This window comes from Podarcis gaigeae (genome assembly GCF_964106915.1).
Source record: "Podarcis gaigeae genome assembly, chromosome: 1".
Classification (NCBI taxonomy): Eukaryota; Metazoa; Chordata; class Lepidosauria; order Squamata; family Lacertidae; genus Podarcis; species Podarcis gaigeae.
Genome location: NC_139678.1, coordinates 48,592,649 through 48,619,986, shown reverse-complemented (window position 1 = coordinate 48,619,986; position 27,338 = coordinate 48,592,649). Strand labels below are relative to the sequence as shown.

General features: G+C 42.7%; 1 protein-coding gene across 6 annotated transcripts in view; it reads right to left on the bottom strand.

Moving 5' to 3' along the window:
- Positions 1 to 108: 108 nt before the first annotated feature.
- Positions 109 to 27,338, bottom strand: part of PLEKHH1 (pleckstrin homology, MyTH4 and FERM domain containing H1) — a 49,846-nt gene continuing 22,616 nt past the window's right edge. For 4 of the 6 annotated variants that reach the window (XM_083746326.1, XM_083746323.1, XM_083746327.1 and 1 more), the window contains exons 8-29: positions 27,225 to 27,303; positions 26,664 to 26,755; positions 24,754 to 24,904; positions 24,052 to 24,194; positions 23,681 to 23,791; positions 23,212 to 23,298; positions 21,643 to 21,804; positions 20,687 to 20,767; positions 20,346 to 20,525; positions 19,823 to 19,931; positions 18,452 to 18,564; positions 16,484 to 16,657; positions 15,710 to 15,807; positions 14,941 to 15,118; positions 14,593 to 14,748; positions 13,697 to 13,797; positions 12,996 to 13,137; positions 10,763 to 10,905; positions 8,233 to 8,362; positions 6,270 to 6,356; positions 5,578 to 5,724; positions 109 to 4,685 (exon numbers count right to left, since the gene is read on the bottom strand). In XM_083746326.1, the coding sequence (XP_083602452.1) occupies positions 4,491 to 4,685; positions 5,578 to 5,724; positions 6,270 to 6,356; positions 8,233 to 8,362; positions 10,763 to 10,905; positions 12,996 to 13,137; positions 13,697 to 13,797; positions 14,593 to 14,748; positions 14,941 to 15,118; positions 15,710 to 15,807; positions 16,484 to 16,657; positions 18,452 to 18,564; positions 19,823 to 19,931; positions 20,346 to 20,525; positions 20,687 to 20,767; positions 21,643 to 21,804; positions 23,212 to 23,298; positions 23,681 to 23,791; positions 24,052 to 24,194; positions 24,754 to 24,904; positions 26,664 to 26,755; positions 27,225 to 27,303 (2,859 nt within the window). In that variant the 3' untranslated portion in view covers positions 109 to 4,490. The remainder of the gene's footprint in view (positions 4,686 to 5,577; positions 5,725 to 6,269; positions 6,357 to 8,232; positions 8,363 to 10,762; positions 10,906 to 12,995; positions 13,138 to 13,696; positions 13,798 to 14,592; positions 14,749 to 14,940; positions 15,119 to 15,709; positions 15,808 to 16,483; positions 16,658 to 18,451; positions 18,565 to 19,822; positions 19,932 to 20,345; positions 20,526 to 20,686; positions 20,768 to 21,642; positions 21,805 to 23,211; positions 23,299 to 23,680; positions 23,792 to 24,051; positions 24,195 to 24,753; positions 24,905 to 26,663; positions 26,756 to 27,224; positions 27,304 to 27,338) is intronic. The other 2 variants (XM_083746325.1, XM_083746328.1) reach the window with 1 other exon arrangement.

The following is a 27,338-nucleotide window of genomic DNA, read 5'->3' as shown; positions in this document are numbered from 1 at the left end:
AGAGGAAATAGGTCCCTGTGTTTGGCATAGAATGTTTGCTGCATCTGCTTACACCATCCCAAAAGCTAGGTAACAAATAAAACAATGAAAGAAAGAAAAATCTCCTGCTTTATTGATAATCATAAGTTTATTAGCTTTACCATCATTGCATTACAGTACATCATAGTTTTTTATGTACAAAACAGTAGTTGTGAAAACAAAGTCTTCTTTTTCACTGTTGTGCTATAGCAAATTTCCAGCTAGGGGCACAGGGCTGTTCACAACTGAATTTTATAAACTTTGCTAGAAGGGAATCCTACAAATCTGTCATGGCTTCAATAGACAAGTTTTCTGAATGCCAATAAACTATAAATATATAGTAGCATCATAGTCTCTGCATCAGAGGAGAGAGCTGGATTCAGGTCTCACTGGGATCAACTAGTAAGCTGCTATATTTCAGCTCCAGCCTCTCATCTAACATGGGAGTAAGGCTGTTACTGTAAAATGAAAATCAGCAGCATTAACGAGAGTATTGGAGCATACCTAACACTATCCATGGAAACAAGCCGAAGATAAGTATATTTTCAGTGGACAGTTTGGATTTGATTGTACAGTGTTCTCAACCCTCTAACACTAAACACATTACTTTGAAGCAAGTAAGTTCTGTTGAAATAGATGGAACATACATTCCAACTTTTGCCACATAGTTTGGAAGTAAACAGTGTCCAAGTGTGGTAGACTACCGGTACTTCTGTTCTTTGCTCTCACAGTAAATTTCAAGTACAGTAGGAAAAATTCACATCCTCAGATGGCCACAGCTCTTTCCACAAATATATAAAAAAACAGCTAAAATACAGTTGAGGACAGACAACCAACAGCGGTAACAGCAATCTGGGGGAAAATGACCCCAACCAACGTGAAAAGGATTATTGGGAGCAAAAAGAGATTAAAAAAAAATTGTAACAATTTCACCAGCCCTCACCTATGTTTAGCAAGAACCTTAAAAGGATCCTGTCCAAATATATGCATGGTTAACAGGATGTGCACACACCTTCCTGCCAGCTGACAGGCCATGCAGATGGAACCTGATGTATGGTTTTAGGCTGCTGCTTTGCTTCCAGATGTGCACTTTGCTGAGGTTGCAGATTCAGATGCACAGATTATTTGAGCTTTATGTGCAGATAATCCAGCAAGGGGATCTGCATGGGTGGGGCTCTTGTTCTTTTGGGACAGAAGTGTTTCCTTTGTAAGGTTTTGCTACACTCAACAAGTGCCATATGGCTTGTCCATGGATGCTGGAGAATGGCCACACAGATCAAATAAAATAACAATGATCTGCAGATCTTTATTTTAGTTATAGAAATGTAGATTATTCAAGAATGCAGTACAAATCACATTATAGGTATACATTTTTACAGGAAAAATAATCTGAACAGCAATACCAATAATCAATTTATCAGCTTTGTCACAAGTGATTATTGGAAGATCACTTATTTTTAAAGGCAAGATGGACACCATTTAGAAATGTATTTGTTTGCTAACCACTCCCCTTTGAAGGAAGCAGGAGTTCCAAAGATAAGTATTGCTAAAAAAAATAAGGTTTTTTTGTGTTAAACAAAGCCGTAAGATGGGAGGCAAAACAACATCAGATGCCTTCCCATTTCAAAGTGGTCCTAGTACAAATGTCAGTAGTGAACACATCCAAAAATAAATACAATATAGTGGTTCCAACATTTCAAAGCATACACCTGAGATTATGCATCATAAAATGCACCTCTATGGCAAGAGCCAAGGGATTGTCCTTGTGTAATGCTATGGTACAGTATCTATCTAGTAGAATATATGAGGGATATTTTCTTGCAATCATTCATGTTTTTGCCAGTTCCCCCAAACACACACTACCTGCATTTTACTATAGTTCAAAAGTAAACATGTAAAATTATTCCACCCTAATGCTGTACCATGTATGAAAACTCATCAACCATGAAAATGTTTTAGTCAAAGTAGTTTCTTTCCCCCCCATATTCAGAAAGTCTAGATACTATGTGTGCAATTGTTCAGCTACAAGGAAATACTCTGGATCATCAAAGGAAACTTCTAATACTAAACAGTCATTCCTTAAGTATCCCCTGCATATACGAAGAAGTCATTCCGCAAATTGTCCAGGCAACTTTTTCTATTGCTGAACTGATCTTACCATTAGTACTCTTATAATCTGTTTCCAAATATTTAATCCGAGACCATCTTCCTATAGCCCAGACCCATGGTATCATTTCCTATCCTTGAGGCACAGGATGCTCAATTGATTTCACACATATTTTTTGATATCCTTTAAATAATTTTAAAACTCTAAATATACTTCTCCTGCGTCCTGATCCTATGCATGCTTACTTGCAAGTAAGTCTCACAGTTTAATGGAGCTTACTCCCAATTAAGTATGCACTGAATTGCAGCCTTACCCTTCTTTTGTTTTGGTTAAACATGCCCAGTTCCTTCAGCCTCCCTCTACAGGATTTGTTTCCCAGACCCTGCGATCATCCATGTAACTCTTGTTTCCGATATGTCAGCATGATCTGCATTCACTGTTGAACACAGCATTCCACCCAAGTTCTTTCCAGTGCCAAAAAAATTTGATACTTCTACTTCACAAGTCTTTTGCTAAGAATTCAATTATATATTATAGGGGAAATGGAACTGCAGCTGTACCTGCAAATGGGGATCCCCATATTAAATTCTCTCCTGTAATGTGTAATATTATTCATCATGTGAATCACCACATGGTGAATTTCCCCACTGCTCCACATTATTGGCTGCCACTAGTGTGGGCATCTTCAAATGGCAGTGGCCATTTCTGCCCCAATACCACAATGTTGACTTATGTTTATACTGGTACCCTTGGAAACTTTTAGATTTACCCTGGACATACTCCAACTGCCCAGTTAAGATACCTAGCCTTCTTATATTTTGTGTTTCCCCCTTTGCAACATGGGCACTTGTTCACACACTTTCTCTTTTTTACTTACTGTCTGACACTTCAGCATGAAACCATTTCCCATATTTAGCTAATCCATTAAAGCAGGGATGGGCAACCTCTGTATTCTTTAGGTCACTCCAGACTGTGGTCCAGACCATCTCAACAGCCTTGCAGGCACTCAGGGTCAATGATAAGGTCAGCACCATCTAACAGCAAGGATTCAACATTTGTAGATTTAATACACATTTGTGTATAACAGAGGCATTATTGTACAAGACCCTAATAGGTGTAAACATCAGAAGTGTGGAACACCCCTGTATCTCACAACTTTTGAAAAAAATCTGTTTTCCCCATGATGGAATGTATGGACAAAATGTTTATCATACCTTGCACAAAAGTTGGTAGGACTATTGGGATCCAGACAGTATTGCTTTTTGGTCCTGGGTATCCCTATGTTAATCTATATCAAGTCCTCCCAGCCAGTTCCTCACATCTTTAGAGTACTATATAGTATGTTTGTGAAAAATAGGTACAAAAGTAATTGACTCCAACCTTCAACATAGCTATTTCCTCTTCTAAGCCCTTTCTTTACAAGCAATAGTTCTCCCAAGTCAGGTGTCTCTCCTCACCCCCACCCCCATTTATGCAGAACAAAAGTCCTTGCAGTTGGGCGAAAGCACATATTTCCCCTCCTCAGGCGCTTTTTCAAGGCAACAATATATTATTCTAGTTGCCTACATATTATGTGAATTCTCTGATCCAGTGTGTTCGGCAATGCCATTGTTGTCAGTCTATCATCTCAGGATGTTTGCACTTGAAATAATGTCTTAAGGAATATGGTACATATTCATTTACCCAGCACACTTCAGAAGATGAGGTAGGGAAACAAAAGGTTTTTTTTTTTGGGGGGGGAATAGGATCTTACATAAATAGTGCTACTTTTGCAGGGGAGAGTGGGAAAGGCAAGAGAGTGTAAGTTGGCAATCAGGTGAAGACCCCAACCAAGCTTTGTGTTCTGGGAAGTTTGCAGGTCAATAGCTGATGAATGCATATTCAGGAAGAAATCAATAGCTGAGAAACTGATGATCAGTTTCTAATCATAACACATGTTTAGTAAGAAGATGAATGCTGTCAAAACTCTTGCAATCGGGAGTGAGGTCTGAGAGAAATACTGGTTGCAAAAGAAAAAGCTTTGATACAGTTGAGTGTGCGTGGAATCAGCGAAGCCACCCAAAAAGATGAAACCAAGGGTGTGGTGTAAAAGTGGTTGGAGGCAATGCCGTGCTACGTGAGAACTCTAGCAGGGACAAAGTGTGAAAGATACCCTTTCTATTCAAAATAAGTAACCCTACCCCCAGCTCTAGTTCTTAAAGGGAAAAAAGATGTATAGCTCTAAACAAACCTCTAGGAAAGTTGCACTTCACCAAGGAGGTAGACCTGGAGTCTGCCTGATAGCAGGGCACATAAGCAATGAAATCACAGCAGTCTTCAATTCACAGTGTGGCAAGACAACTCCGAAAGGCACTTGAAACTGGGCTTACAGCAGTGTAGGCCCCTTAGTGGTCCGGGGCAGAGAAGGAAAGAAAGACCTGCTTTCAAGTTCCATGAGCTTCTTAGTAGATGACGTTCTCCAAGGTGAGCTGACACTCTGAGGAGGAGGCGTAGGAGATAGGTGTGGCGTTGATGAACTGTAGTTAATATAGCTGGCCATAAGGAGAGTCACTTCAGCAATCTGTTGGGAAGGTGAAAGGAAAAAAAAAAGTATTCCAATAAAATTGATTTTCTTGGACCAACTAGTAAGCTGACCTTTCGATACAATCACCCCATGCTATAAAATGGGACATAGAGCTATTATATAAACAGGTCCATCAAGCTCAGTTTTGTCATGTGATTGGCAGCTGCACTTCACAGCCTTGGGCAAAGATCTTTTCAAACTCAGCTACCTAAAATCCTTTAACCAGAGATGTCATGCATTGGCCAGTGTTCTTTGTTCAACTCACTGTGCATACATGATGCATGTATGATCTAAAATTTAAACATTTTGAGAGAAATTTTATTTCCCACAGAGAATAGGTGCTTATTATAACTGTAGGCCAGTTAGAAAGGATGTATGCTTTGGTGAGTCACACCTTTCTGTAGAAGAAAACACAAAAAAGCAAATATCAGGTTTCTGACTTACTGCCCAGACTGAGTAGACTAGTCTCAGGCCACACTTCTGAGATTTTACAGGGCTTAAAACCCAGGATAAAGGTACTGCAGTGTTAATTATGCATTTAATAATGTAATTTAGATGTCAAACTGCACACAAGAGCTCAGGGAAAGCAATTTATGCACTAGGAAGAAAATAATAGTAATATAATATATAAGTAACTTCCTAAATATACATTTCCAAATTAAAAAGGTCTTTCTTCACCACATGGAACTTGTTCAGGCTTGGAAGAAACTTGGAAGGACCAACACTTCAGAGCTACCCCTGCGTGCTTGAAGCACCAAGCACACACACATATATGCCTTTTTCTTCTGGCCCTATCCAGAGAAAGGAACATCAGCTGCCTTCTGGGGGTTTATATTCAATGTATGTTCAATAAAAAAAAGAAATTCCCCAGACTTCGCTTTGTACTCACCTTTACAGCTGCCATTGTAAAAAGTAGTTTTTCAGGAGTGGTTTTGCCAGAGCACCTGTCCTTCACTTGACTGACCACAACCATAAAGTCATCATGACAGCCTCCAAAGGTCAGTACAGAAGAGTATGAGTAAGCCAGCTTTAAGTGCTTCATGTAAGCAGAGGATAAGATGATTAGGGACAATAAACTGCTACATAAGAACATTGGTCTTCTACACCCTCCTCTAAACGGTTTTAGGAAGTGTCTAAGCCTCGTTCATGAATAGGTTTGAACAAGTCTCTCAGTCTGAATTTCTAAAATGAAATAATAATGACAGTAAAGCATAACAGAATGCCACACGAATGGTTAAATCATAAAATGTATATAATCCAGTTTTGGTTTTTTTAAGTGCAGCAGTTAGTAGTGTGACTTTAATGAACTGGAAGTCCATAAATTGAAAGTGGCTTTTTCTTGAAATCATCTGATTTCTCTCTTACTGCCTCTGGTTTTATTTGCCACTATCTTTCCTAAAGAAACAGTTTATTTTCCCTGATTTAATAAATACACCTGATTCAGCCAAATAAATTGTTTTGTCCTATTCTGTAATCAGAGTCAATGACAGAATGTACGCCCAGTTTCTGTCCTGAATAATTATTGAAATGTGGTTCTGGAGAAAAGAGCTGAAATTCCTCTGCCACTGTTTCTCAACATACCAAAGTATTATATTCCAGTATACTGATTCCATCTTCATTCACAGCTATCCAAAGTGGAGAGTCTTCCAAGGGAGAAGGTAGGACAGGCTGGGGAAATAAGAAGACACAGTAATACTGTTATAATGTCATGCTACCATGGAGGGATAATAACAACTGATAAGTCTGTGGGTTCATATTATCATGTGCACATTATTAACTATATCATATCTGTTGAAAGCCTGTATCACAGTGTGCATTACTGTTTTTAAGAAGATGCATGCTGGTTTCAGTATTTTAAGAATCATTAGGACAAGAGAGGCTTAGATTTATTACTGATGGTAAACTAGCGTTTTGCTAATTCAAGGTAAGTTACATTGACTGCGGAAAGTGAATGGAATGCATGTTGTTGCCCTGATTTGGGTTTTTTTTCCCAGTATCTCCATACAAATAAATCTCCCGGTCCATCCCTGAATGGTAATGAAATACAGTAGTGTTGTAATAATTTCAAGCTGCTGCAGGAATATTATGAGGGGAAAACAGGAGTCTTATATCAGGACAGACCACTGGTCTATCAGTATTTTGTACACTGAAAGGTAGCAGCTCTCCAGAATTTCAGACCAAGGCAAGAAGAAAATGGTCTGTCATATTGTCTGGAAAACTTCTTAAGTTTCCATTTCAGCTCAGTAAGGATTTTCACAGGCTTGCCTTAGATACAGTACATGGAAGTAACCCCATGAGCTAGCGGAAGTGAGCAGAAGGACTCCTGCTAGCACAGTGAAGCTTCCTTGCCCTCTGTGTCCACCAGATCTACTCTGGAGGGTCATGAGAACCCCCAGAACAGAGGGCGTGGGGAGGAGAGGGGAGATCAGGAAGCAGAAATGTTTGTGCTGACAGAATGATTAATGGCACCCTCCATTTGCTTAAGTTGTTATTAAAAAGGCAAAGGTCAGTGGTAGTAAATCTTACTGCATTTATTATGTAAGTGTGAAAGTTTCAGAGAGGTAAAACTCTTGACAAGTAAGATTTGGATCATTTATCCCGTTTGTCTGCTAAAGATAGATTTCATTGCAATTTCCAAAGGCTATGTGATGATGGCTAGCGACCCCTAGTGGTAGGAAGACTAACAGCTTGAAAACAATGTCCCTTATCTATAAAGGTAAAGGTAAAGGTACCCCTGCCCGTACGGGCCAGTCTTGACAGACTCTGGGGTTGTGCGCCCATCTCACTTAAGAGGCCAGGGGCCAGCGCTGTCCAGAGACACTTCCGGGTCACGTGGCCAGTGTGACATTGCTGCTCTGGCGAGCCAGAGCCGCACACGGAAACGCCGTTTACCTTCCCGCTGGTAAGCGGTCCCTATTTATCTACTTGCACCCGGAAGTGCTTTCGAACTGCTAGGTTGGCAGGCGCTGGGACCGAGCAGCGGGAGCGCACCCCGCCGCAGGGATTCAAACCGCCAACCTTTCGATCGGCAAGTCCTAGGCGCTGAGGCTTTAACCCACAGCGCCACCTGCGTCCCCCCCCTTATCTATACCGTATCCCTATTTAATATACAGTGGTGCCTCGCAAGACGAAATTAATCCGTTCCGTGAGGCACTTCGTATAGCGGTTTTTTCCGTCTTGCAAAGCAAGCCCATTGACAGCTTAGCGGATTAGCGCTATTAGCGGTTTAGCGGCTTTTAGCGGATCAGCTGATAAGCAGCTTAGGGCTTAGGAAAAGGGGGGGAAAAGGGGAAAAACCCCGCAGGAACTCGCAAGGCATTTTCGTCTTGCTAAGCAAGCCCATAGGGAAATTCGTTTTGCGAAGCGCCTCCAAAACGGAAAACCCTTTCTTCTAGCGGGTTTTCCGTCTTGCGAGGCGTTCGTCTTGCGGGGCACCACTGTGTCTTCTCCAGCTATGAAACAAAATCCAGTATGTTATCCCAAAATTATATTCTGTGGAATATAGTTTGATAAAATGTGTTTGTCCATAGAAACACAGCATTACCTTAGCAGGAAACAGTTTGGCTCCAAAAAGAGGCCATTTCCGAGCCACAGTCAAATGGATCCGAATGCATTCTTGCGAGGAGCATCCCTGCAGCGCCATCCACTTTGTAGCCAGTCGGTCAGCCAGCCGCCTATAGAAATAAGATCAATCTGTCATCTTTTTCAGCGACGGGCTTATAAAAATAGATACATTAATATAGTATCTGTCACCTAAAGGCCTCAAAGTACCGTAATGCTTTTCAAAACATTAGATGGTGGAGTCACTACAGTATAGCAGAAGAGTGCAGAACATTTCACGCGCAAGCCACCAGACTTTTGTTTACATTTCAGCCATTGCAAGATTTCACAAGTTGACACCTGATTCTGGAAGTTTGCAAAATGAGTCTGACATTATGCTTGGATGCAAAGTTTGCAAATCAACAAGGGTGTAGGAGCCCCAAGGCTTCACTTAATCTGCTTCTGCAGACAGCAGCTGTTCCCACTTCAGAATGCTGTGTTGCTGACCAGGGGCACTTCCACACAGTCACTGTTAGCAGGTGGGATTCAGTCACATAGCAGCAAATACAATGAAAGCTGATTTGGAGCTCTTGCACAACAAACTCACTTCCCAGAAAGATTGGATTTTTAATTTTATTTTTTTTAGGTAGGAAAAGTGAGGGTGAGATGCACTAGGAAGTGTGGGAGAGACTTGCTTTGATGCAACATTGCCTAGCCACCCTTCCCTGCAAACAATTCAGAGTAAACGACCATCAAATAGCCAAGGTTATCCAATCTCTCAGCAAACAAATCAGGATGAATGATCACTGAACAGATCATCTGGAAGCACCCTTAACAAAGGGCAGACTCTAACGAATAGCCTGCTTTTTTCTACCCAGAAAGAGGTGTCAAATTTTAAAAGCAGTGCTTTTCTTCTAGGAAAAAAAAGGTGCCGGTATTGCGTACCCTTGAGTATCCCCAGAAAAAAAACACTGTTTATAAGAGGTTTAACAAAAGGAACATAACCTTGAATCTACCTCTCGTTTAAATCAGAACCAGTGAAGGCTGTGAATGTCCTGTGTGAGTGTCTGGACGCATTGGAGGATGGATGGCGGCTAACAGATTGAGGTCGAATCCTGACAAGAAAGAAGTATTGCCGCAGGGGGAGGGGTGGGGGTGGGAGACTACCTGGTCTTGAATGGGGAAAGTGTGCCCCTGAAGGTGGGAGTCATTTTGGACTCACAGCAGTCCATGGAGGTCAATTCTGTGTCCAGGGCAGCTGTCTACTAGCTCCATCTGGTACACAGGCTGAGACCCTACCTGCCTGCAGACTGTCTCGCCAGAGTGGTGCATGCCCTGGTTATTTTCCGCTTGGACTAATGCAATGCTCTCTATGTGGAGCTACCTTTGAAGGTGACATGGAAACTACAACTAATACACAATGAGGCAGCTAGACTGGTGACTGGGAGTGGCTGCCAGGACCATATAACACCGGTCCTAAAGGTTCGTTACTGGCTCCCAGTAGGTTTCTGAGCACAATTCAAAGTGTTGGTGCTGACCTTTAAAGCCCTAAATGGCCTCGGCCCTGTATACCTGAAGGAGCGTCTCCACCCCATCATTCAGCCCGGACATTGAGGTCCAGCTCCGAGGGCCTTCTGGCAGTTCCCTCACGGAGATAAGTGAAGCTACAGGGAACCAGACAGAGGGCCTTCTCAGCACTGGCATCCTCCCTGTGGAATGCCCTCCCATCAGGTGTCAAGGAGATAAAGAACTACACAACTTGAAGACATCTGAAGGCAGCCCTGTATCAAAAAGTTTTAAAAGTTTGATGTTTTATTATGTTTTTATATGTACTGGAAGCTGCCCAGAGTGGCTGCGGAAACTCAGCCAGATTGGCAGGATGTTAAAAAAATCCTCACCCTCAGTTTGAGAGAGTCAAGTTGGTATTATTTGAAGCTGTGAGTCTTTCTTCCTTTATAGGAGTGTGTGCTTTGCCTTACTAATCAGAATTTCTTAGTGATAGGTGTGTGTGTGCATTCAATGACAATTAAAGGTAAAGGACCCCTGACAGTTAAGTCCAGTCGCAGATGACTCTGGGGTTGTGGCATTCATCTCGCTTTACTGACTGAGGGAGCTGGCGCTTGTCCGCAGACAGCTTCTGGGTCATGTGGCCAGCATGACTGAACCGCTTCTGGCGAACCAGAGCAGCGTACGGAAACACCGTTTACCTTCCTGCTGGAGCGGTACCTATGTATCTACGTGCTTTTGAACTGCGGGGATTCGAACCGCTGACCTTCTGATCAGCAAGCCCTAGGCTCTGTGGTTTAGACCACAGCGCCACTCACGTTCCAGATCAATGACAATTAGCTAAACTCAACCCTTGTATTTGCGTCTTGTTTTTAAATATAGAATTTTATTTTTTAAATAAAGTTCAAAATAAAAGACTAAAAAGAAAAACAGCATATAACAATGCAAGATGAGCATTAGATAATATTTTATTTTTAGCTCAAAACTCCATATGGCAAAAAGCAGGCAGGCATGCTTACTCTTTTTACCTTAGCTGCTCTGCAGTAATGCTTTGCTTGTAGCGCTTGGGATAGAATTTGTCCAGGACCTGCTGGAGAAGATGTTGCATTTTGGAGTGGGATGACCTTCCAGGACTTGATGGTACTGGCCGATCTAAGTCTCCATATTCCACCTAAGGGGGGGGGGGGAATACACCAAAACAAACAATTATTTTATGCAAGCGATTAGTGTGTGAGTGCTTCTCTCTCTCTCTCTCTCTCTCTCTCTCTCTCTCTCTCTCTCTCTGTGTGTGTGTGTGTGTGTGTTTGTGTGAATGTGGAAGGCAAGCAACTATCAGAGGCATAACAAATAAAGAAGGTAATGTAGAAGTTCTAAACAGCAGACTAGAATTCAGACCAACAACTGGGATCTGCTCCTTTTCAGGATTCCATTGCCCTGTCATGCTTTCTTCTGGGAAAATTCATTCCATTCCCTCTCCCTGGTTTTCTGTTCCTACTCCCTCAAAAACTCAGTTTGTGACAAGTGTTGGATCAACATCTTAGCTAAGCCTAGTCATGTATTGTACTAGAGGCAACTCCCCACTTGTGTTGGGATTGTTTTCCTGGCTGCAACATGCGTCAACGGGATGCACGGAAGTCTGCCCCACCCCATTTCACCCCTGCCTCCTTGCAACGCTGAAAATGGCGCACGTGTCAGTGGTCTCATGTGTGCTGTTTGTCGGTGCCTGTATTGTACCCTGCTGTGCTTTACCAGCTTGTAACCTACGCTGTACTGACTTCATCAAGAAAACTTTTAAACCTTGGAGGAGTGGTGGCATCACCGAGGCAAGATGGCGTTTTGATCCAAAATGAAGTCTTGCTCAAATTTTTAACACCCCCAAGCAGGCTATGAGCTGCAGAATTGGGGAATCACAAAGCAGCACTCTGGACAACTGGTTTTCACCGCCGTCTCAGATCATCAGAGAATCACAAGCCCAAACAACAGCCGATTCCAATGTGGCTACCAGCGCTCAATGCAATGAAAATAGCAACAACCCAGAGAGACCAGAAGCTCCATTTGACATGGCAGCTTTAGCTGCCCTAAATAAAAGAACTGCCCGAGGACTGAGGTAAAACACTGACGCTGCTGAGAGGAGAGATTTTAAAACGCACCCAATCTCAGATGTTTCCACAATTGTTTTTCAAATAATCAAATGATGGGACAATCGCTACACCCAAAATTAGCCCTACTATCTTTACGCCTCAGATTAAGAACATAACCAATAAAGACCTTATCCTCCATTTATCAACTGCAGCTAGATAAGTGATTGTCAAAAATCAGAAAGCTCTAAATGCAAATCTTTTTTGAAGCCTGGATTTTGCAAGTATGGGACACTGTGCATAAGGACAAACTCCTTTTTCACAGTAAGAATATTGATCAGCGTTGTGGGGGAAGACTCACACTTTCTGTATGACACGGTAGCCTTTTATTGACTTTGTTAAGAGAATCGAACATGGTTTACACCCTCCATCAACTCATGGAGCTTTATGGAGAGACACTTTCATTTGATGGCTATTTTTCTTTCTTTTCTGTACAACTGCTAAGTCCTGTTTTCTTTGTATGGGTATTTTTTTTTTTGCTACTTGAAATTTAAAATCAATAATAATAATAATAATAATAATGATGATGATGATGATGTGGGTTAAACCACTGAGCCTAGCGTTTGTCGATCAGAAGGTCGGCGGTTCGAATCCCCGTGATGGGGTGAGCTCCCGTTGTTCGGTCCCTGCTCCTGCCAACCTAGCAGTTCAAAAGCATATCGAAGTGCAAGTAGATCACGGCGTTTCCGTGCGCTGCTCTGGTTCGCCAGAGCATGCTGGCCACATGACCCAGAAGCTGTATGCCGGCTCCCTCGGCCAATAAAGTGAGATGAGAGCCGCAACCCCAGAGTCGGTCACGACTGGACCTAATGGTCAGGGGTCCCTTTACCTTTACGTTAACCACTTCCTCCACAGTGAAACCAACTGTAAGATTTGGTTGTGATGTCTATGAATAAATCTTCCTTATGCTTATGGAAACAACAACTTTTAAACCTCCAGTTGTGAACATTTATGAGTTCCAAGTCCAGGACACTGACCAGATCCAGACCTGCTTAGCTTCAGCAAGACAGTGTCTTCATGTGCATTTGAACCAAACCGTAGCCTTAGAAACACTACCTACTCCAACATGCTACGCAGAGATAGAGAACTTGACACCCACAAGCATGAGGGTTTGGCCACTCACCTGAGCCATCAAAGCTGCCATTTCCAGAGCCAGCTCCTTATTGACAGGGAATCTCCCACTGGATATTTCCCCACTAATCTGGAAAGCCAGCAGCAATCGTTCTCGGTCCGTCTCACCTTTTGCTTGGCTTCGGAAATACAACCTAAATGGGCGAAAAATGCCAAAGAGGAAAAAGAAACACGCCAGCCACACCTTAGCACAGCATCTTCTAGACCTTGCTCAGTCTAAGTACAATGAGTCTTTACTTACAGTTTTAAAGCTAATGTCATATCGGGGAGATTACTCAGGGCGCAATCCCCAGGGAAGTTTTCCTCCACAGACCTGCACATCTCCAGTTAATTTCAAGGGAATATGTGGAGGGGAATTTTTTTGGCAGGGACTTCTCTGTTTTATTGCTATAAGGAAGCACACTTAACAGAAGCGATGGGTCACTGTTGTTTACCAGAAAGGAGAAGGGGAAGGGTGGTGCAAATGCACCAGCAGAGTCAATCCAGCCAATGTCAGTTGATAAGTCCCACTTAAGCAGCCTGAATTGGAACTTCTGCATCCAAATTTCAGTTAGGAGAATTTCCTCAATACTTCCCCCTCCCATTAATTTCAGTTTTAGTTAAATAACAGAAGTAAACATAAAGCTGGATCAAACCTTAAGCTCCACAAGACATAGGGATGCAATACCAATCCAAGCCAGCAGTGGGCAGTACCTGTTTTTATACGTTAGTTTCACTATTCTTGTGCCACCTTCGTATTTTCCAGGATTCAACTCTTTCAGAGCTTGCTCCCACTTTGAAATGACATCACAGATCTTTGAAAAAAGAGACTGAATGAGGCTGAAGACAGAAACTTCATGCTAGACATGCATAGACAGGTCATAGGACAGTACTGCGAACCTGGGCTCATTTCAGTGAGACATGAATCCTTATAAAATATTGAAACTTTGCAAAGGATTTAGAAATAAGCATACCCACTGTGATAATATTTGAACAGAGACTATTTAGAAGCCATGGAAAACTTTTAACTATTTCTTTGGACAACAAAACCAATAAATAAACAAGTGAGTCAGTGCCAACATATTTTCAATTAAATATTTACAGACGTGTATGCTGTATATATAAAACAAAATATTCACCTTTCTTTTCATCAAAAATAATTCCATATCTTTAGTCTAGTTAAATAACAATCCTTACTCAATACTAAACTAAATACATGATAATGTATTTACTCAGTTAATGTGTTTGTGGGAGGGGCGGTTATTGGATTATATTGGGTTTTGGGGGGGGGGTATGTATTTTGTGTTCTCATCATCTGAGGCCCTTTTCTGCAGTGGCTCCCCACTTGTGGAATGCTGTCCCCAGGGAGGCTCACCTAGCATGCCAGGCAAAAATGTTCATCTTCTCCCACGCCTTTGGCTAATTAAGCAATCTATTGACTTTTAAACTGTGTGTGGCAGGGTTATTGCTTTTGTTTGTTACTGTACTATGTGTTTTTGTGTTTTTATATTGTAAACCGCCCTGCGATCCTCAGATCAAGGGCGGTATAGAAATTTAATTAATAATATTAATATTAATAATAATAATAATGAGTAAATATGCGTAATCACCTTCATAGGGCCTTGTAGGCAGTGTTCTAGATCCCTACCAGAAGGATCGTCTGTAAATAGGTAAAACCCCGAGTTGGACGACAGCCTCATTCCTGTCTCCTGGTTCAGCCGCTGCAAGAACTCATCCACGGTTGAGGAGCCATCAAAACCGACCACCTGAAATGAAACAGTTGAGAAACAACCATGAAGACAAAATCATTGCTGATGGGTGAGCACATAGACAGAGTTTAGCTGCACAGATCCATCGGCAAGCATAACCCACGGCAAATTCTGTACTGAGGCGGAGGAGTCATTTTACCCAGCCTTGAAATCTTCTCAGTGTAAAGTCATCCAGCCCTCTTGTCTCACCTGGTAGGTCCCATTCATGAAGTGTACTGGGATGCTGAAGGGGAGTGAGTGGTGGTAGGGATTCCTCAGCAAAATGGACACGACCTCCATTCGGGAAGGTCTAGCTTCTCGCTCTCTAGCTTTCAAAGTGCGCTCCATTGATCTTCGACAGTAGATGGCATACTTGCCTATTTCGGTTCTAAATCACAGAATCGGGGGGGGGGGAGTAAAATATGTTTCAGAAACACCCATTGCACTATTGCAAATATTGCTTTTTCTATAACTATCATGCTGTTGCACGTCACCAGGGGTTCCAGGTGCTCACCCAGGGTCAGTGTTTCCTTTTGGAAATGAGGCACAGCAGAGACTGTGGTGTTTTTATGATACATGGTTTATTTACACATATATGCAACCTGAGCCTGCAATGGAGAGGTTCACAGCATTAACGCCCCCAAATGGTATTGTTTCTCCCATAGCCACAGCCATGGATTCAAAATTAAACATTTCTTCCATTAGCGAGAATAAGTTGAATAATAATAATAATAATAATAATAATAATAATAATAATAATTTATTATTTGTACCCCGCCCATCTGGCTGGGTTTCCCCAGCCACTCTGGGCGGCTTCCATAGAAACCAAAAATACACTAAAATATCACACATTAAAAACTTCCCTGAACAGGACTGCCTTAAGATGTCCTCTGAATGTCAGGTAGTTGTTTATCGCGTCCTATTAGATCCATTCATAAAAACTGACTCCAGTTTAACCCAGACAAGACAAGCACTTCACCTGGAGTCTGCATGCTGCTGTAGGTGATGCTTGAGATACCAAAGGAAATGTTGCTGAGGCAGGAAGAGAGGAGCGCAAAGAGCTAGTAATTGCCAGCACTGTGAAGAAAAACAGGGTTACAGTGAATGAAGCCACCATTTCTGTTGTCCCTGCCATTTATTCTCAAGACAAAAATATCATCTACCCAATTCTCATGGATGGTTGATTCACACATCACAAATGCTACCGAAGCAATAGTTTTGAGGGAGCGAGCCAGTTTTGCAAAGGATATATACTAGTGTAAATAGATACAACTCTACCAGGGGAGCAGCAATTTGCTGAGGTTGCTTGCCTGGGTGCCCTTACCATTAAAAATATGCTTCAGCTCCCATCAAACATGAAGAAGCTTTATTACGAGGACTTCATTCCACCACTATCAGACCAGTATAAGGTCTAAGCTAGGCATTAGGTGTGTAGGTTTGTAGTCAGGTTTTCTGAGGCAGTGATCAACCACTTTTCAGTGTCACTGAAGGCTTCCATTCTATATCCAGTGTAGCTGAATGAGTATGTCCTCACTTTACCTTTTCAGTTATCATTTCTCAGGCTTTGTCTGCATGTTACCCTTCTGCAGGGAATCAAACTACTTATCACACATGACCAAAAAAGAAAAAAGGTTTCTGTGGAAATAAATACAATCGCCTCCAGGGCAAATGCAAACATGTAAAGAAGTTCTCTGTTAATAAGTCATTTAAATTCAGACGTGGCAATCGGCACCTTGAACAGGGGAACATTCACCTGGATGACGGAGAGATTCTGAACTTCCCTGCTGGTCTGTTTGACTAACTGGCAATAGATTTCATTCTGTAGCTCACTGTGAGTCAGGCAGACCTGGAGTGCTGTCTGAGCCAGGGTCACATGATAGTCAATAGATGGAGCTTCCACAGGAATGTTGATAAACAGCTGGCAAGACTGATAAAGGGGGGTGGAGAACAGAAGTACATTAACTGAGATGGAAGCGATAGTATCATTACATTTTCCTCACAACAATTAACAAGTTTATCATCTACGACAACGATGACTACAGTGGAACCTTGGTTTCCGAATGTAATCCATCCTGGAAGTCTGTTTGACTTCCGAAATGTTTGAAAACCAAGGATCAAAGGGCTGGTTGCAAAGGCAATGGGAAAAAATGAAAAACGCACCTTGGAAGCCATTTAACTTCCAGTTAAACGCATTCGAAAATGGAGGCATTCACTTCTGGGTTTTTGGCGTTCGGCTTCCAAAATGTTCGGCAGCCGAGACATTAAAAAACCAAGGTTTGACTGTATTTAGACAGGGCAATCAGCATGCACTGCGTTTCTCAGAAGAGATTACAAAATGACATGTCCCTGCCCCAAGGAACTTACAATTCAGTATATGGCACAGGAAGTGAAGCAGAGGCAGGGGCTTAACAGGGAAACAACATGTAATAATAATAATAATAATAATAATAATTTATTATTTATACCCCGCCCATCTGGCTGAGTTTTCCCCAGCCACTCTGGGCGGCTCCCAATCAGTGTTAAAAACCGTACAGCATTACATATTAAAAACCCTGAACAGGGCTGCCTTAAGATGTCTTCTGAACGTCAGGTAATTCTTTATCTCTTTGACATCTGATGGGAGGGCGTTCCACAGGGCGAGCGCCGCTACCGAGAAGGCCCTCTGTCTGGTTCCCTGTAGCCTCACTTCTCGCAATGAGGGAACCGCCAGAAGGCCCTCGGCGCTGGATCTCAGAGTCCGGGCTGAACGATGGGGGTGGAGACACTCCTTCAGGTATACAGGACCGAGGCCGTTTCGGGCTTTAAAGGTCAGCACCAACACTTTGAATCGTGCTCGGAAACGTACTGGGAGCCAATGCAGATCTCTCAGAACCGGTGTTATGTGGTCCCGGCGGCCACTCCCAGTCACCAGTCTCGCTGCCGCATTCTGGATTAATTGCAGTTTCCGGGTCACCTTCAAAGGTAGCCCCACGTAGAGCGCGTTGCAGTAGTCCAAGCGTGAGATAACTAGAGCATGCACCACTCTGGCGAGACAGTCCGCGGGGAGGTAGGGTCTTAGCCTGCGTACCAGGTGGAGCTGGTAGACAGCTGCCCTGGACGCAGAGTTAATCTGCGCCTCCATGGACAGCTGTGAGCCCAAAATGACTCCCAGGCTGCGCACCTGGTCCTTCAGGGGCACAGTTACCCCATTCAGGACCAGGGAATCCTCCACACCTGCCTGCCTCCTGTCCCCCAAAAACAGTACTTCTGTCTTGTCAGGATTCAACCTCAATCTGTTAGCCGCCATCCAACCTCCAACCGCCTCCAGGCACTCACACAGGACCTTCACCGCCTTCCCTGGTTCTGATTTAAAGGAGAGGTAGAGCTGGGTGTCATCTGCATACTGATGAACACCCAGTTTCAGTTGCACATGCATACTGATGAACACCCAGTTTCAGTTGCACATGCTAAGTTACAGTCTGCGTTATTGTAGGGTGTAGGAACTAGGGGACTGTGTCAAAGGCTTCATGAACAGGGTATTGAAGGATTTGAATTAAGCAAGATGATGGGCATCGTAGGTGTTCCAAAAGGCAGTTCCAAGATTACGGGGCAGCAAGAGAGAAAGGGAAGAGTTTTAAGTTGCTTTTGGGCCATGTGCAAACTTGACTCTCCCTTTCATCTTTCTTCAATAATAAAATAAAATGCTTGAATAGTATATTTGGAGAGCCGTCTCTGTAAATACCTTGAAGAGTTTGAGGGCCTCTGTCTGCAGTGCTTCTGAAGGCAGAGTGGTGAGGGAAGCCTGCAGCCCCTCTTTGCTGTAACACAGCATAGGATGTTTCCACAAGGGAGAATCTGAATCAGTGGGAGGGACAAAGCTAGTTAGACGCTGCACAGGACAAGGGATATTGCAAAGGAATATTAAAACTCTGGCGAATGAATCAGAAGTTGACAGCACCATGCTACTTCATCAGCATCTTTGGACTTAGAGCCATTCAGCACAGTTAGAAAATAGCACAAAGCACAGCCCTCCTGGGGCCATCCCATTTCAAAATGCAGGTGAGGAACTATGTGCTTGAATTTTCTGCCATGTTAAAAACTCTGCACTAATGGAAATGCAGGACATTGGGGAGGTGGCCAGGCTACAATCCTTCTCCCAGACTTGCTAGGTTTCAACATGAAGGGAGTTTTGTTACAGAATATATTTTAAATATTAGGCACTCACCTGCATTCTCAAGCAATGTGGCCTGAGCATGTAAAGGTAAAGGTAAAGGTACCCTTGACCATTAGGTCCAATCGCAGATGATTCTGGTGTTGCGCGCTCATCTCACTCTGTAGGCTGAGGGAGCAGACGTTTGTCCGCAGACAGCTTCAGGGTCATGTGGCCAACATGACTAAGCTGCTTCTGGTGAACCAGAGCAGTGCACAGAAACACCGTTTACCTTCCTGCCGGAGCAGTACCTATTTATCTACTTGCACTTGGACGTGCTTTCGAACTGCTAGGTTGGCAGGAGCAGGGACCGAACAACGGGAGCTCACCCTGTCGCGGGGATTCAAACCGCTGACCTTCTGATCGGCAAGCCCTAACTTTTCTGATTAACGCAACACAACAGCAAAAAGGCCACTTATAGAAAGGTCTCGTTTCAGTTGTGAGGAGAGCACCATTTAGTCTTTTTATCTTCTATAGTCCAAATATACTGCGTTTAATTAAGGCAGGCTTCCTCAACCTTGGCCCTCCAGATGTTTTGAGACTACAATTCCCAGCATCCCTGACCACTGGGATCATGGGAGTTGCAGGCCAAAAACATCTGGAGGACCAAGGTTGAGGAAGCCTGAATGAAGGCTCTGTTACTCCACATCTGGCCAGGGAAAGGATGGGAGCAGAACTGTCTTTACAGTCTACTTAGTTGGATTTTGCACATTCATTGTGCCTGCTCACCACTGTGGAGATGTCACAAGAGGAAGAAAGTATCTATCTGCCAGAACATTTCCAATTCCTGTGCTTCAAAATTGTCTGTTACAACCTTGTATCAGGAGGAGGGGAAGCCACCATGTTGACAAATGACAACAACACAACAAGCTCTCTGGGAAAAATATTTTCCTTTCTACTTACTTGGGTCTCCTTCTGCATCTAGTAGCTTCCCAATCAGCTGCTCATACGCAGTGCCTGCCTTTGCACTGCTACTTCCTGCTGCTACAGTCAGATGGTACAACCAGGTATCCTTGGAATAAAAGGGCAAAGAAGACTGAGCTGAAAATCTCATAGATCAACCTAAGAACTATAAACATATAGCATACCATCTGGGTGTATCATCTGGCACCAGTGATAGATGTACAGGGCTAATTTCTTCAGTCTCCAGCAAATGCAGCTTGTTTCTCAGTCTATAACAGGGACGCACTCCTCCCCTCACAGCTGGAGGGAAGTTATACTTTGCAAGCACTAAAATTGCAAAGAATTTGTACCTGGGAAAATATGACATTTCCCCAGCAAAGCATATCGTACTTAATGTTCCATTGCTGATAATCTGGAGCCGTCCCACGAGTATGTAATAGAATAGGTACATATTAAATAACGGAATTTATTATTTAAAATGCATCTATTCTGTAATGTGGCTTATTATTATTTTCCTAAATACCTTCTCCTGTTTGGTACGAATGAGTAGGTAGGTGGGACTCTGCTCCGGAGGGTGAATAACCAGGGTGCAATGTGAAGAAAGTAGCCCCCCACCATTAGCCTCATAATCTTCATCAGAATCACAGGAGCGATCCACTTCTTCCACCTTTGATTCCCGCAGGTGCAAATGGCCAAGGGGGCACTGAGAAGAGAAGGCCAAACAGGTTAAGCTGCATGGTAGAAAATACATGTGTGCGTTAAATCAATAAATAGTAATAAAAACAGGAGGTTACAGGCTGTGCAAGGAGCTATTGGCTAGGACCGATGAGAAAAACGCTGAATATAAAAGCGGATTAAAAATACCTTGTCTTCCTGACTGCGATAATAGTAAAATGTTTTTCCAATCAGCGCACACCAAACCAGCTTGGAGTGTCCATGTTTCACCTGCAGAAACAGCCCAGGAATAAAAAGATTTTCTTTCAACTTGTTTGCATGGGTTCATTCATTTTTCTGGAAAACTTAGAATTGCACACACACACTTTTCTATCTTTCTCCCCTCTTTGATAAAAAAACATAATGATTGTTGTGTTTTGAAATATAGTTCTGAAAGGAAAAGATATTCTGCTTCCTATTAAAGATTATTTAATTTAAATTCTTGTTTAGTATAAGACACTGTTGAGTTTGATCATATTCTTACTTAGACCAACTTGGTTTGGCTGTCTAGATTTAAATTCCAACCCATAGAAACTGCTGTACTAAAACACTGCTTCAAACCTTGTCGGAGGGGTGGGGGATGTCCAGCCATCATGTAGGAAAGAGGATCATGTCAAAATGTCCCCAACCAGCTACATGGAGAAGCCCTGGTCCGCTTAAGACAGTAGAACCTTGCTTTGAGGAGCTTTTTATTTTGGCTGCCTTCAGGCTGCTACAGTATACTCAGCAAAACAATGAAAAAGTAGCTCTTGAAAGGGCCAGACCCTGCTTCAGCCAAAGCTCTTCTGCTCAGCCCACACTTGAGAGACGAGATGGTGAATCCGAGTTCAAAGTCTATGTGAATCAACCTATCAATTAAGTAGTGAAACAGTAGGTTTGTTACAATCTATCAATGCTGGGTTTAATTCTTTTGCGTATTTATTGTAGTGGATATTAATCTACCTGTGCTGTCCCACAGTTGTGTTGCATCTCAGCCTTTGCCAAGCTGGTGCCCTCCACGTATTCTGGGCTACAACTCCCATTAGATCAATGGAAATTATAGTCCACAGCACCTAAGGAGCAGCAGGTTGCCAAAGGCCACTATTTCTGGCGCAGATATGCAGTACCTTGGTGAGCCAGCCTTTCACAGTGGGTTTGGCATCACTGAGAGGGACTTCCGTAGGACTGGTCGCCTGCACCTTCAGGATGTTTTGAAGGACACAAATCCATTCTTCCAGAATGTTAGGAGAGTCAGCTGACAGGAAATAGGTTCGTTTTTCAGTGATGAGCTAAAGGTGAAGGAAATATTACACGTTGCTACAACCAAGCATGAAGGCTTTTGCCATATTAATGTTGTTATTGCAGTAAATGAGTTGCTTTCTAATTTTCTGGCCACAATCACTAGAACCTTTCAAGGCAAGATAAAAGTGCCTTAGAAACATAACAGAGGCACTGTGACTCTTCATCCATTTTGTTACCTGCCCCCCACAAAGCTAGGAAGCTGTTCAGCTATTTCTTCCATTGGCATTGATGAGCTGCCAAAGGGGGGGGGGGAGCAGAACTGCGACGCACTCAGTGAGATGAATTGCCAGTGTGTTGTTTATTATGACACACACCTAAAAATTTAGTTGCTCTTCAATGCCATTCGAGGATATAATAATCAAGCTAGGTCAGGGGTCAGCAAACTCTTTCAGTGGGGGGCCGAACCACTGTCCCTCAGACCTTGTGGAGGGCCGGACTATATTTTGAAAGGGAAAAAAAAGAAAAAATTCCTATGCCCCACAAATAACCCAGAGGTGCATTTTAAATAAAAGGACACATTCTACTCATGTAAAAACACGCTGATTCCCGAACCGTCCGTGGGCCGGATTGAGAAGGCAATTGGGCCAAATCTGGCCCCTGGGCCTTAGTTTGCCTATTCATGGGCTAGGTGATATCCAGAGAAGAAATTCCAGCGGCAGCACTGCTCTGCAAACATTGCAGGAGCACTACTGCAAGTTTTGTACAAAGGGGACATAATAACACAACAAGATCCCTGCTGGATTAGGCCAAAGGTCCCTCAAAGTCTAACATCCTGTTCTCACAGTAGCTGACCAGATGCCTACAGGAAGCCTATAGGAAGGACCCAAGTGTAGCAGTGCTCTCTCCCCACTTGGGATTTTCAACAACCAGTATTCAGTGGCATACTCCCTCAGACACTGGAGGTAGAAAATAGCCATCATGAGTATGTGGCCCCTGTTGACATTTCTGATATTTTTGCATCTACTATTTTTATTTGTGCTTATATTTTATGTATGATGGAATAAAAGGCATTCAATTGTTTTTTTTAAAGTATGTGTAATGAATCTGAACAGATCAAAGTGCTGTAATTTAGACGTTTCTGCATTGTTGACAGAAATGCAATAATACTTGGGAGACTTTACAGGAAAGTGGGCTGTGTCAAAACCCTTTTACAGCTTTCTTCAAACATTAAAGGTTAAGTTTACGTTGAGTATTAGGTTTCAGGTCTTCTAGTATATGAACTTAATCTCCCTGATCTTTTCTGCAGGGCAAAACCATATGAAAACTAAGAACTTCAATTCAGGTTTGTCATGACAGGGAAAGTTGTCTCAATTAAAACATTTTCTCTCCCTGCCAATCTGTTAGTGCCCTTTAGACTTCAGAAATAAGAAACAAAGGTCAAAAGCAATGCTCACTTGGAATGTTTGAGATCCTTCACCCCGTATGATCTGGCAAGAAGAATTCAGTTCCACTTGCCCCTGGGGCTTGCAGATGACATCACTCTGGAGAGAGGAAGGAAATGCAAGAGACAATGAGGAATACAATATAAGGGATGGAGAAAAGGTGAGGCACAACCTCCAGGTAACATTCTGCATACGTGGCTGGTTTACAGCAGAGAAAGCACTCAGGACATGATAATGTTGCTAATAAATATTTTAAAAATTACGGCTGAAAGCATGCATTGATCAATAAATAAATAAATCAACAGCCCCAGTTTTAGTAGGTGCGATTATGAGTGGTGGTGGTTTTTGTGTGCATTCTTTGGAGGGAATAATATCTCGATTCTGTTACTGATATTGGGGATAAAAAAAACCATATCAAAGATGGCCAAAGGATGAGTAGTTTATTAAAACTATTGAATATGAGGATTTGCTACTAACTCACCGGGGACTTATAATACATGATCTGTCCATTTCTCAACACAAACCACCGCCTCTTCCATGCCTTCACCTGGTTGCCCATTTTCAGCAAATAGCCAGATTTCTCCAGTGGCTCCTAGATGAAATAAAACAGATATATTTTCCTGTGCAATGGACAAGGTGCAAACCAGGGCTGGGGAACCTCAGGCCCTCCTGCCTTCTTTAGCTGGATTCCTTTGGGATTCCTCCAAGCCCAGAACCCCTCCCCAGTCACATCCCTCTCCCTAGGCCACACCCCTCACCAGCTGGCAGGCACCGGATTTGTTCTATTTGAAAAGGTTGATGCTAAGGCTGCCCAAAGTGCAGATGGTGTTGGTGATGGGAGGGATAGCTTACACTGCACACTCCACCATCCGTGGAATAGGATGATGTCCGCTGCAACTTGTGCTCTGGTTCAGAATAATCTTCATCAACAGAGTAGGCATCAGGGGGGATGGCGTAGTCACTCTCTGAGCTTAGCGAAGACATAGAGACTCCTGCTAGAAATAAAAAGAACCCAAGAACATGCATGCTTGCCTGGTTCAGTAAGACCAAGCTTCCATGCAGAACCAAAACTATTGAAACAGGCTCACAAATTTACCAATCATCTAATAGCCGAATTACCAGTCATCTAATAACCCAAAACTAACATTACTAGCAAAACGCCTTGATTACAAAGGCAAAACTGACACGCCTTTTCCCTAGTGTATGACCTGTTTTGAGATGTTCATTTTTTTTAGAGCTGAAGCAGCAAGATTTCAGGTGGACTAACAGAAGGATCGCAGTAAAGTTTATGAACTTTTCCCCGTATGCTGGGGAGCTGACTTATAATTTATAGCAGATAAAAAATAATCTCTAGACTGGTTTTTAAAAACACACTTACTTGGCAGTAAGCTCCACTGAAGTGGAAGTGCCTAGAATTGTGCTGATAGTTCTACTACAGTCGAAGCCCCAAATTCCCTGATTATTCTGGTCTGCTACCTGCAGATGCTTTTAAATCATTTTAAAGCTCCTTCTCCTAGCAATCCAGAAAGCAATACTGTACTTCCTTCCTCTTACCTCGCTTCACTGCACGAGGACTGCCTGGTATGCTTGCTTTTCTGCATTCAGATCCTGCATTGGAGGTTCTGAAGCTCACATGAGAGCTGCAGTCATCATCAGAGCCGGAGGACTCGTCTAAGAAAGGAACGTTGCTGATTTGGCTGGCTTTCTGGAAAACAAGCCTCCAAAGTCAGGATAAAAGGGAACGTAGACATCACAGTTCACAAGAACCTTTCGTAAACTGGCTTGAGGTTTTTTGTTTTTACATTCAAGCAGCATATACATTTTACGAAATAATAAAAAGAGCTAGCACAAGAAAACCAGTTACATTGTTCTGTCTCTACACTCTGCCCCTAGATCAAAAGAAGCAAGCCCCTATAGTTGTTCATTTCATTCTCTATGCCCTAGAGCAGGCATAGGCAAACTCGGCCCTCCAGATGTTTTGAGACTACAGTTCCCATCATCCCTAAGCACTGGTCCTGTTAGCTAGGGATGATGGGAGTTGTAGTCCCCAAATATCTGGAGGGCCGAGTTTGCATATGCCTGCCCTACCAATGGCAATTAGGGTTAGGGAAAAAAGGCAGAAGCTTAGGAAGGAGAGATACACATCATTTCTGCTTGAATCCAAGGCTGTGGCTATGGGAGAAGCAAGACCTTTTTGTGGTGTTAATGACGTGAGCCCTTACGTCGTAGGCTCAGGGTGTAAATAAACTGTTGCTTTAAGATACTACAGTCTCTGCTGCCCATCGACCTCAGGAAACTGTAAGCACTTGGAACCCCTGGAATCCTGCACTGCTTGGAGATTGGGTTGGCATGCAACAACATTGTCTTATTTTAGTTAGTATTTAACAGGTTGTGGCAGAAAAAGTATCTCATGGGGAACAAAAAGTAAGCCCGCTCCCATAACGTCTTTATGCTATTTTGGGCCTACTTCTGGGTTTTGCATCATTCGGACGCATCTAACTTGGTCATTGCCTGTAGTTTCAAATGCAAATATGAGCCTAGCTTGAGGTCTTTCTGACTTCTGGGAAGAGGATGAGACCAGGCAGCGTGTGTGTGGTGTGTGTGCAGACATACAGCACAGGCAAGATTCACTTAACAGTTATCTAGACAATTTAAGGTGTAGCCATGTGAGTATGAGACATCTTCATGCATATAAGGAGACTGACCTGAACTGAATGATAGACCTGCAGATGAGCCTTCATCCTGATTTGCTTGCACAAAGTTTACATGGGGGGTGGTTAGACTATATGTATGTATGTATGTATGTATGTATGTATGTATGTATGTATGATGGTCATCTGCCTGATTTGAATGTTCGCTTGATTTCCACCCCCCCCTCAGTAAACTGAATAGCTTTATTACAAATGTAATTACTTTTCCTTATAGTTTTCTGCCAGTAGTAAGAAATTAGATTTCCAAGGACCTATTTCCATCACATGTCTGCTTTGCATGTGCTCTGTTCTGTCTAGTTTCTTGGCAGGTTTAAGAAAAACACGAACCAAAATTGTGTGTGTAAATTGTTCACACAATGCTGGAGCACACATTTTGTATACTTGTTATTTGCATTTTGTACACATTATTTCCCTAAAATATACATTTTGTATGCTTTTCAAAGCATTTCCCCATAAAATATGCACTTATATGTATGCTTAATATAAAATATACCTTACTGTGTGCATTTTTTTTGTACTGAAACTGCATCACAAAACTCAGAGAAGTGCACAATTCAGTTGATACCTGCATTCAGATTTGCATATGGGTCAGGACTGGAGAATTAGATCAGTTTTTTTTAAAATGTTGACTGAACAAATTTCTCCTCCGTCTCTGCTATGAGCTCTCCTACCAGTTTATTGCTTTCCACATCTGTTCCCACAGAGTTGTCCACCTTCCCATACTGGTCCTAACACAAGTGTCATCGTCCTTACCCCTTTTAGCATGGTGTACACAGGCACAGTGACATTTCTGTAAATGAGGCAGGTGAACGTTCCAGCAGGTGAATAGCTTGAAGAATTTGAAGCTGAGATTTTTATATGTAAAGGAAAGAAAGAAAAATGACAAGCTGCAATTAGCATCCCCAGAGCATGTTTAAATGGATGGGTTTAAATTAGCTACATGGGGCTATGTGGATAATCAACATTTATGTGGTAACAGGGGCTCTGACCAAGATTAAGACATAACCATTATATCTGAAACCACATTGAAAGACTATGTGTTGGTAAAGACTACCCATCTTCCATCTCCCGTATCTCCACAACGAAGACAGCATAATTGATGGAGGTGCCCTTTAGTGGAGCACGTTTCTGTGACTAAATGCCCTTTATCACCAAATATACAGTATACCAGCAAATGTGGCATAAATTCAGTCCGTAGTACATTTATCACAGAAGAGTTTACATGACCAAATGTTCTGAAAATATACCACCGGATAACACTAGTGGTATCTGGTCATGTATAGAGTCTTTGGGACAATTATGGCTAGTACTTACTCCGGCTAGAAGGGTCACTCCCAAGAGCCACTTCTGAAAGCCTCATGCCAGACTTGGCTACTGCATAGATCCGACTCTCCTAAAACAAGGGGGGAAGATCAAGGGGAAAAGACA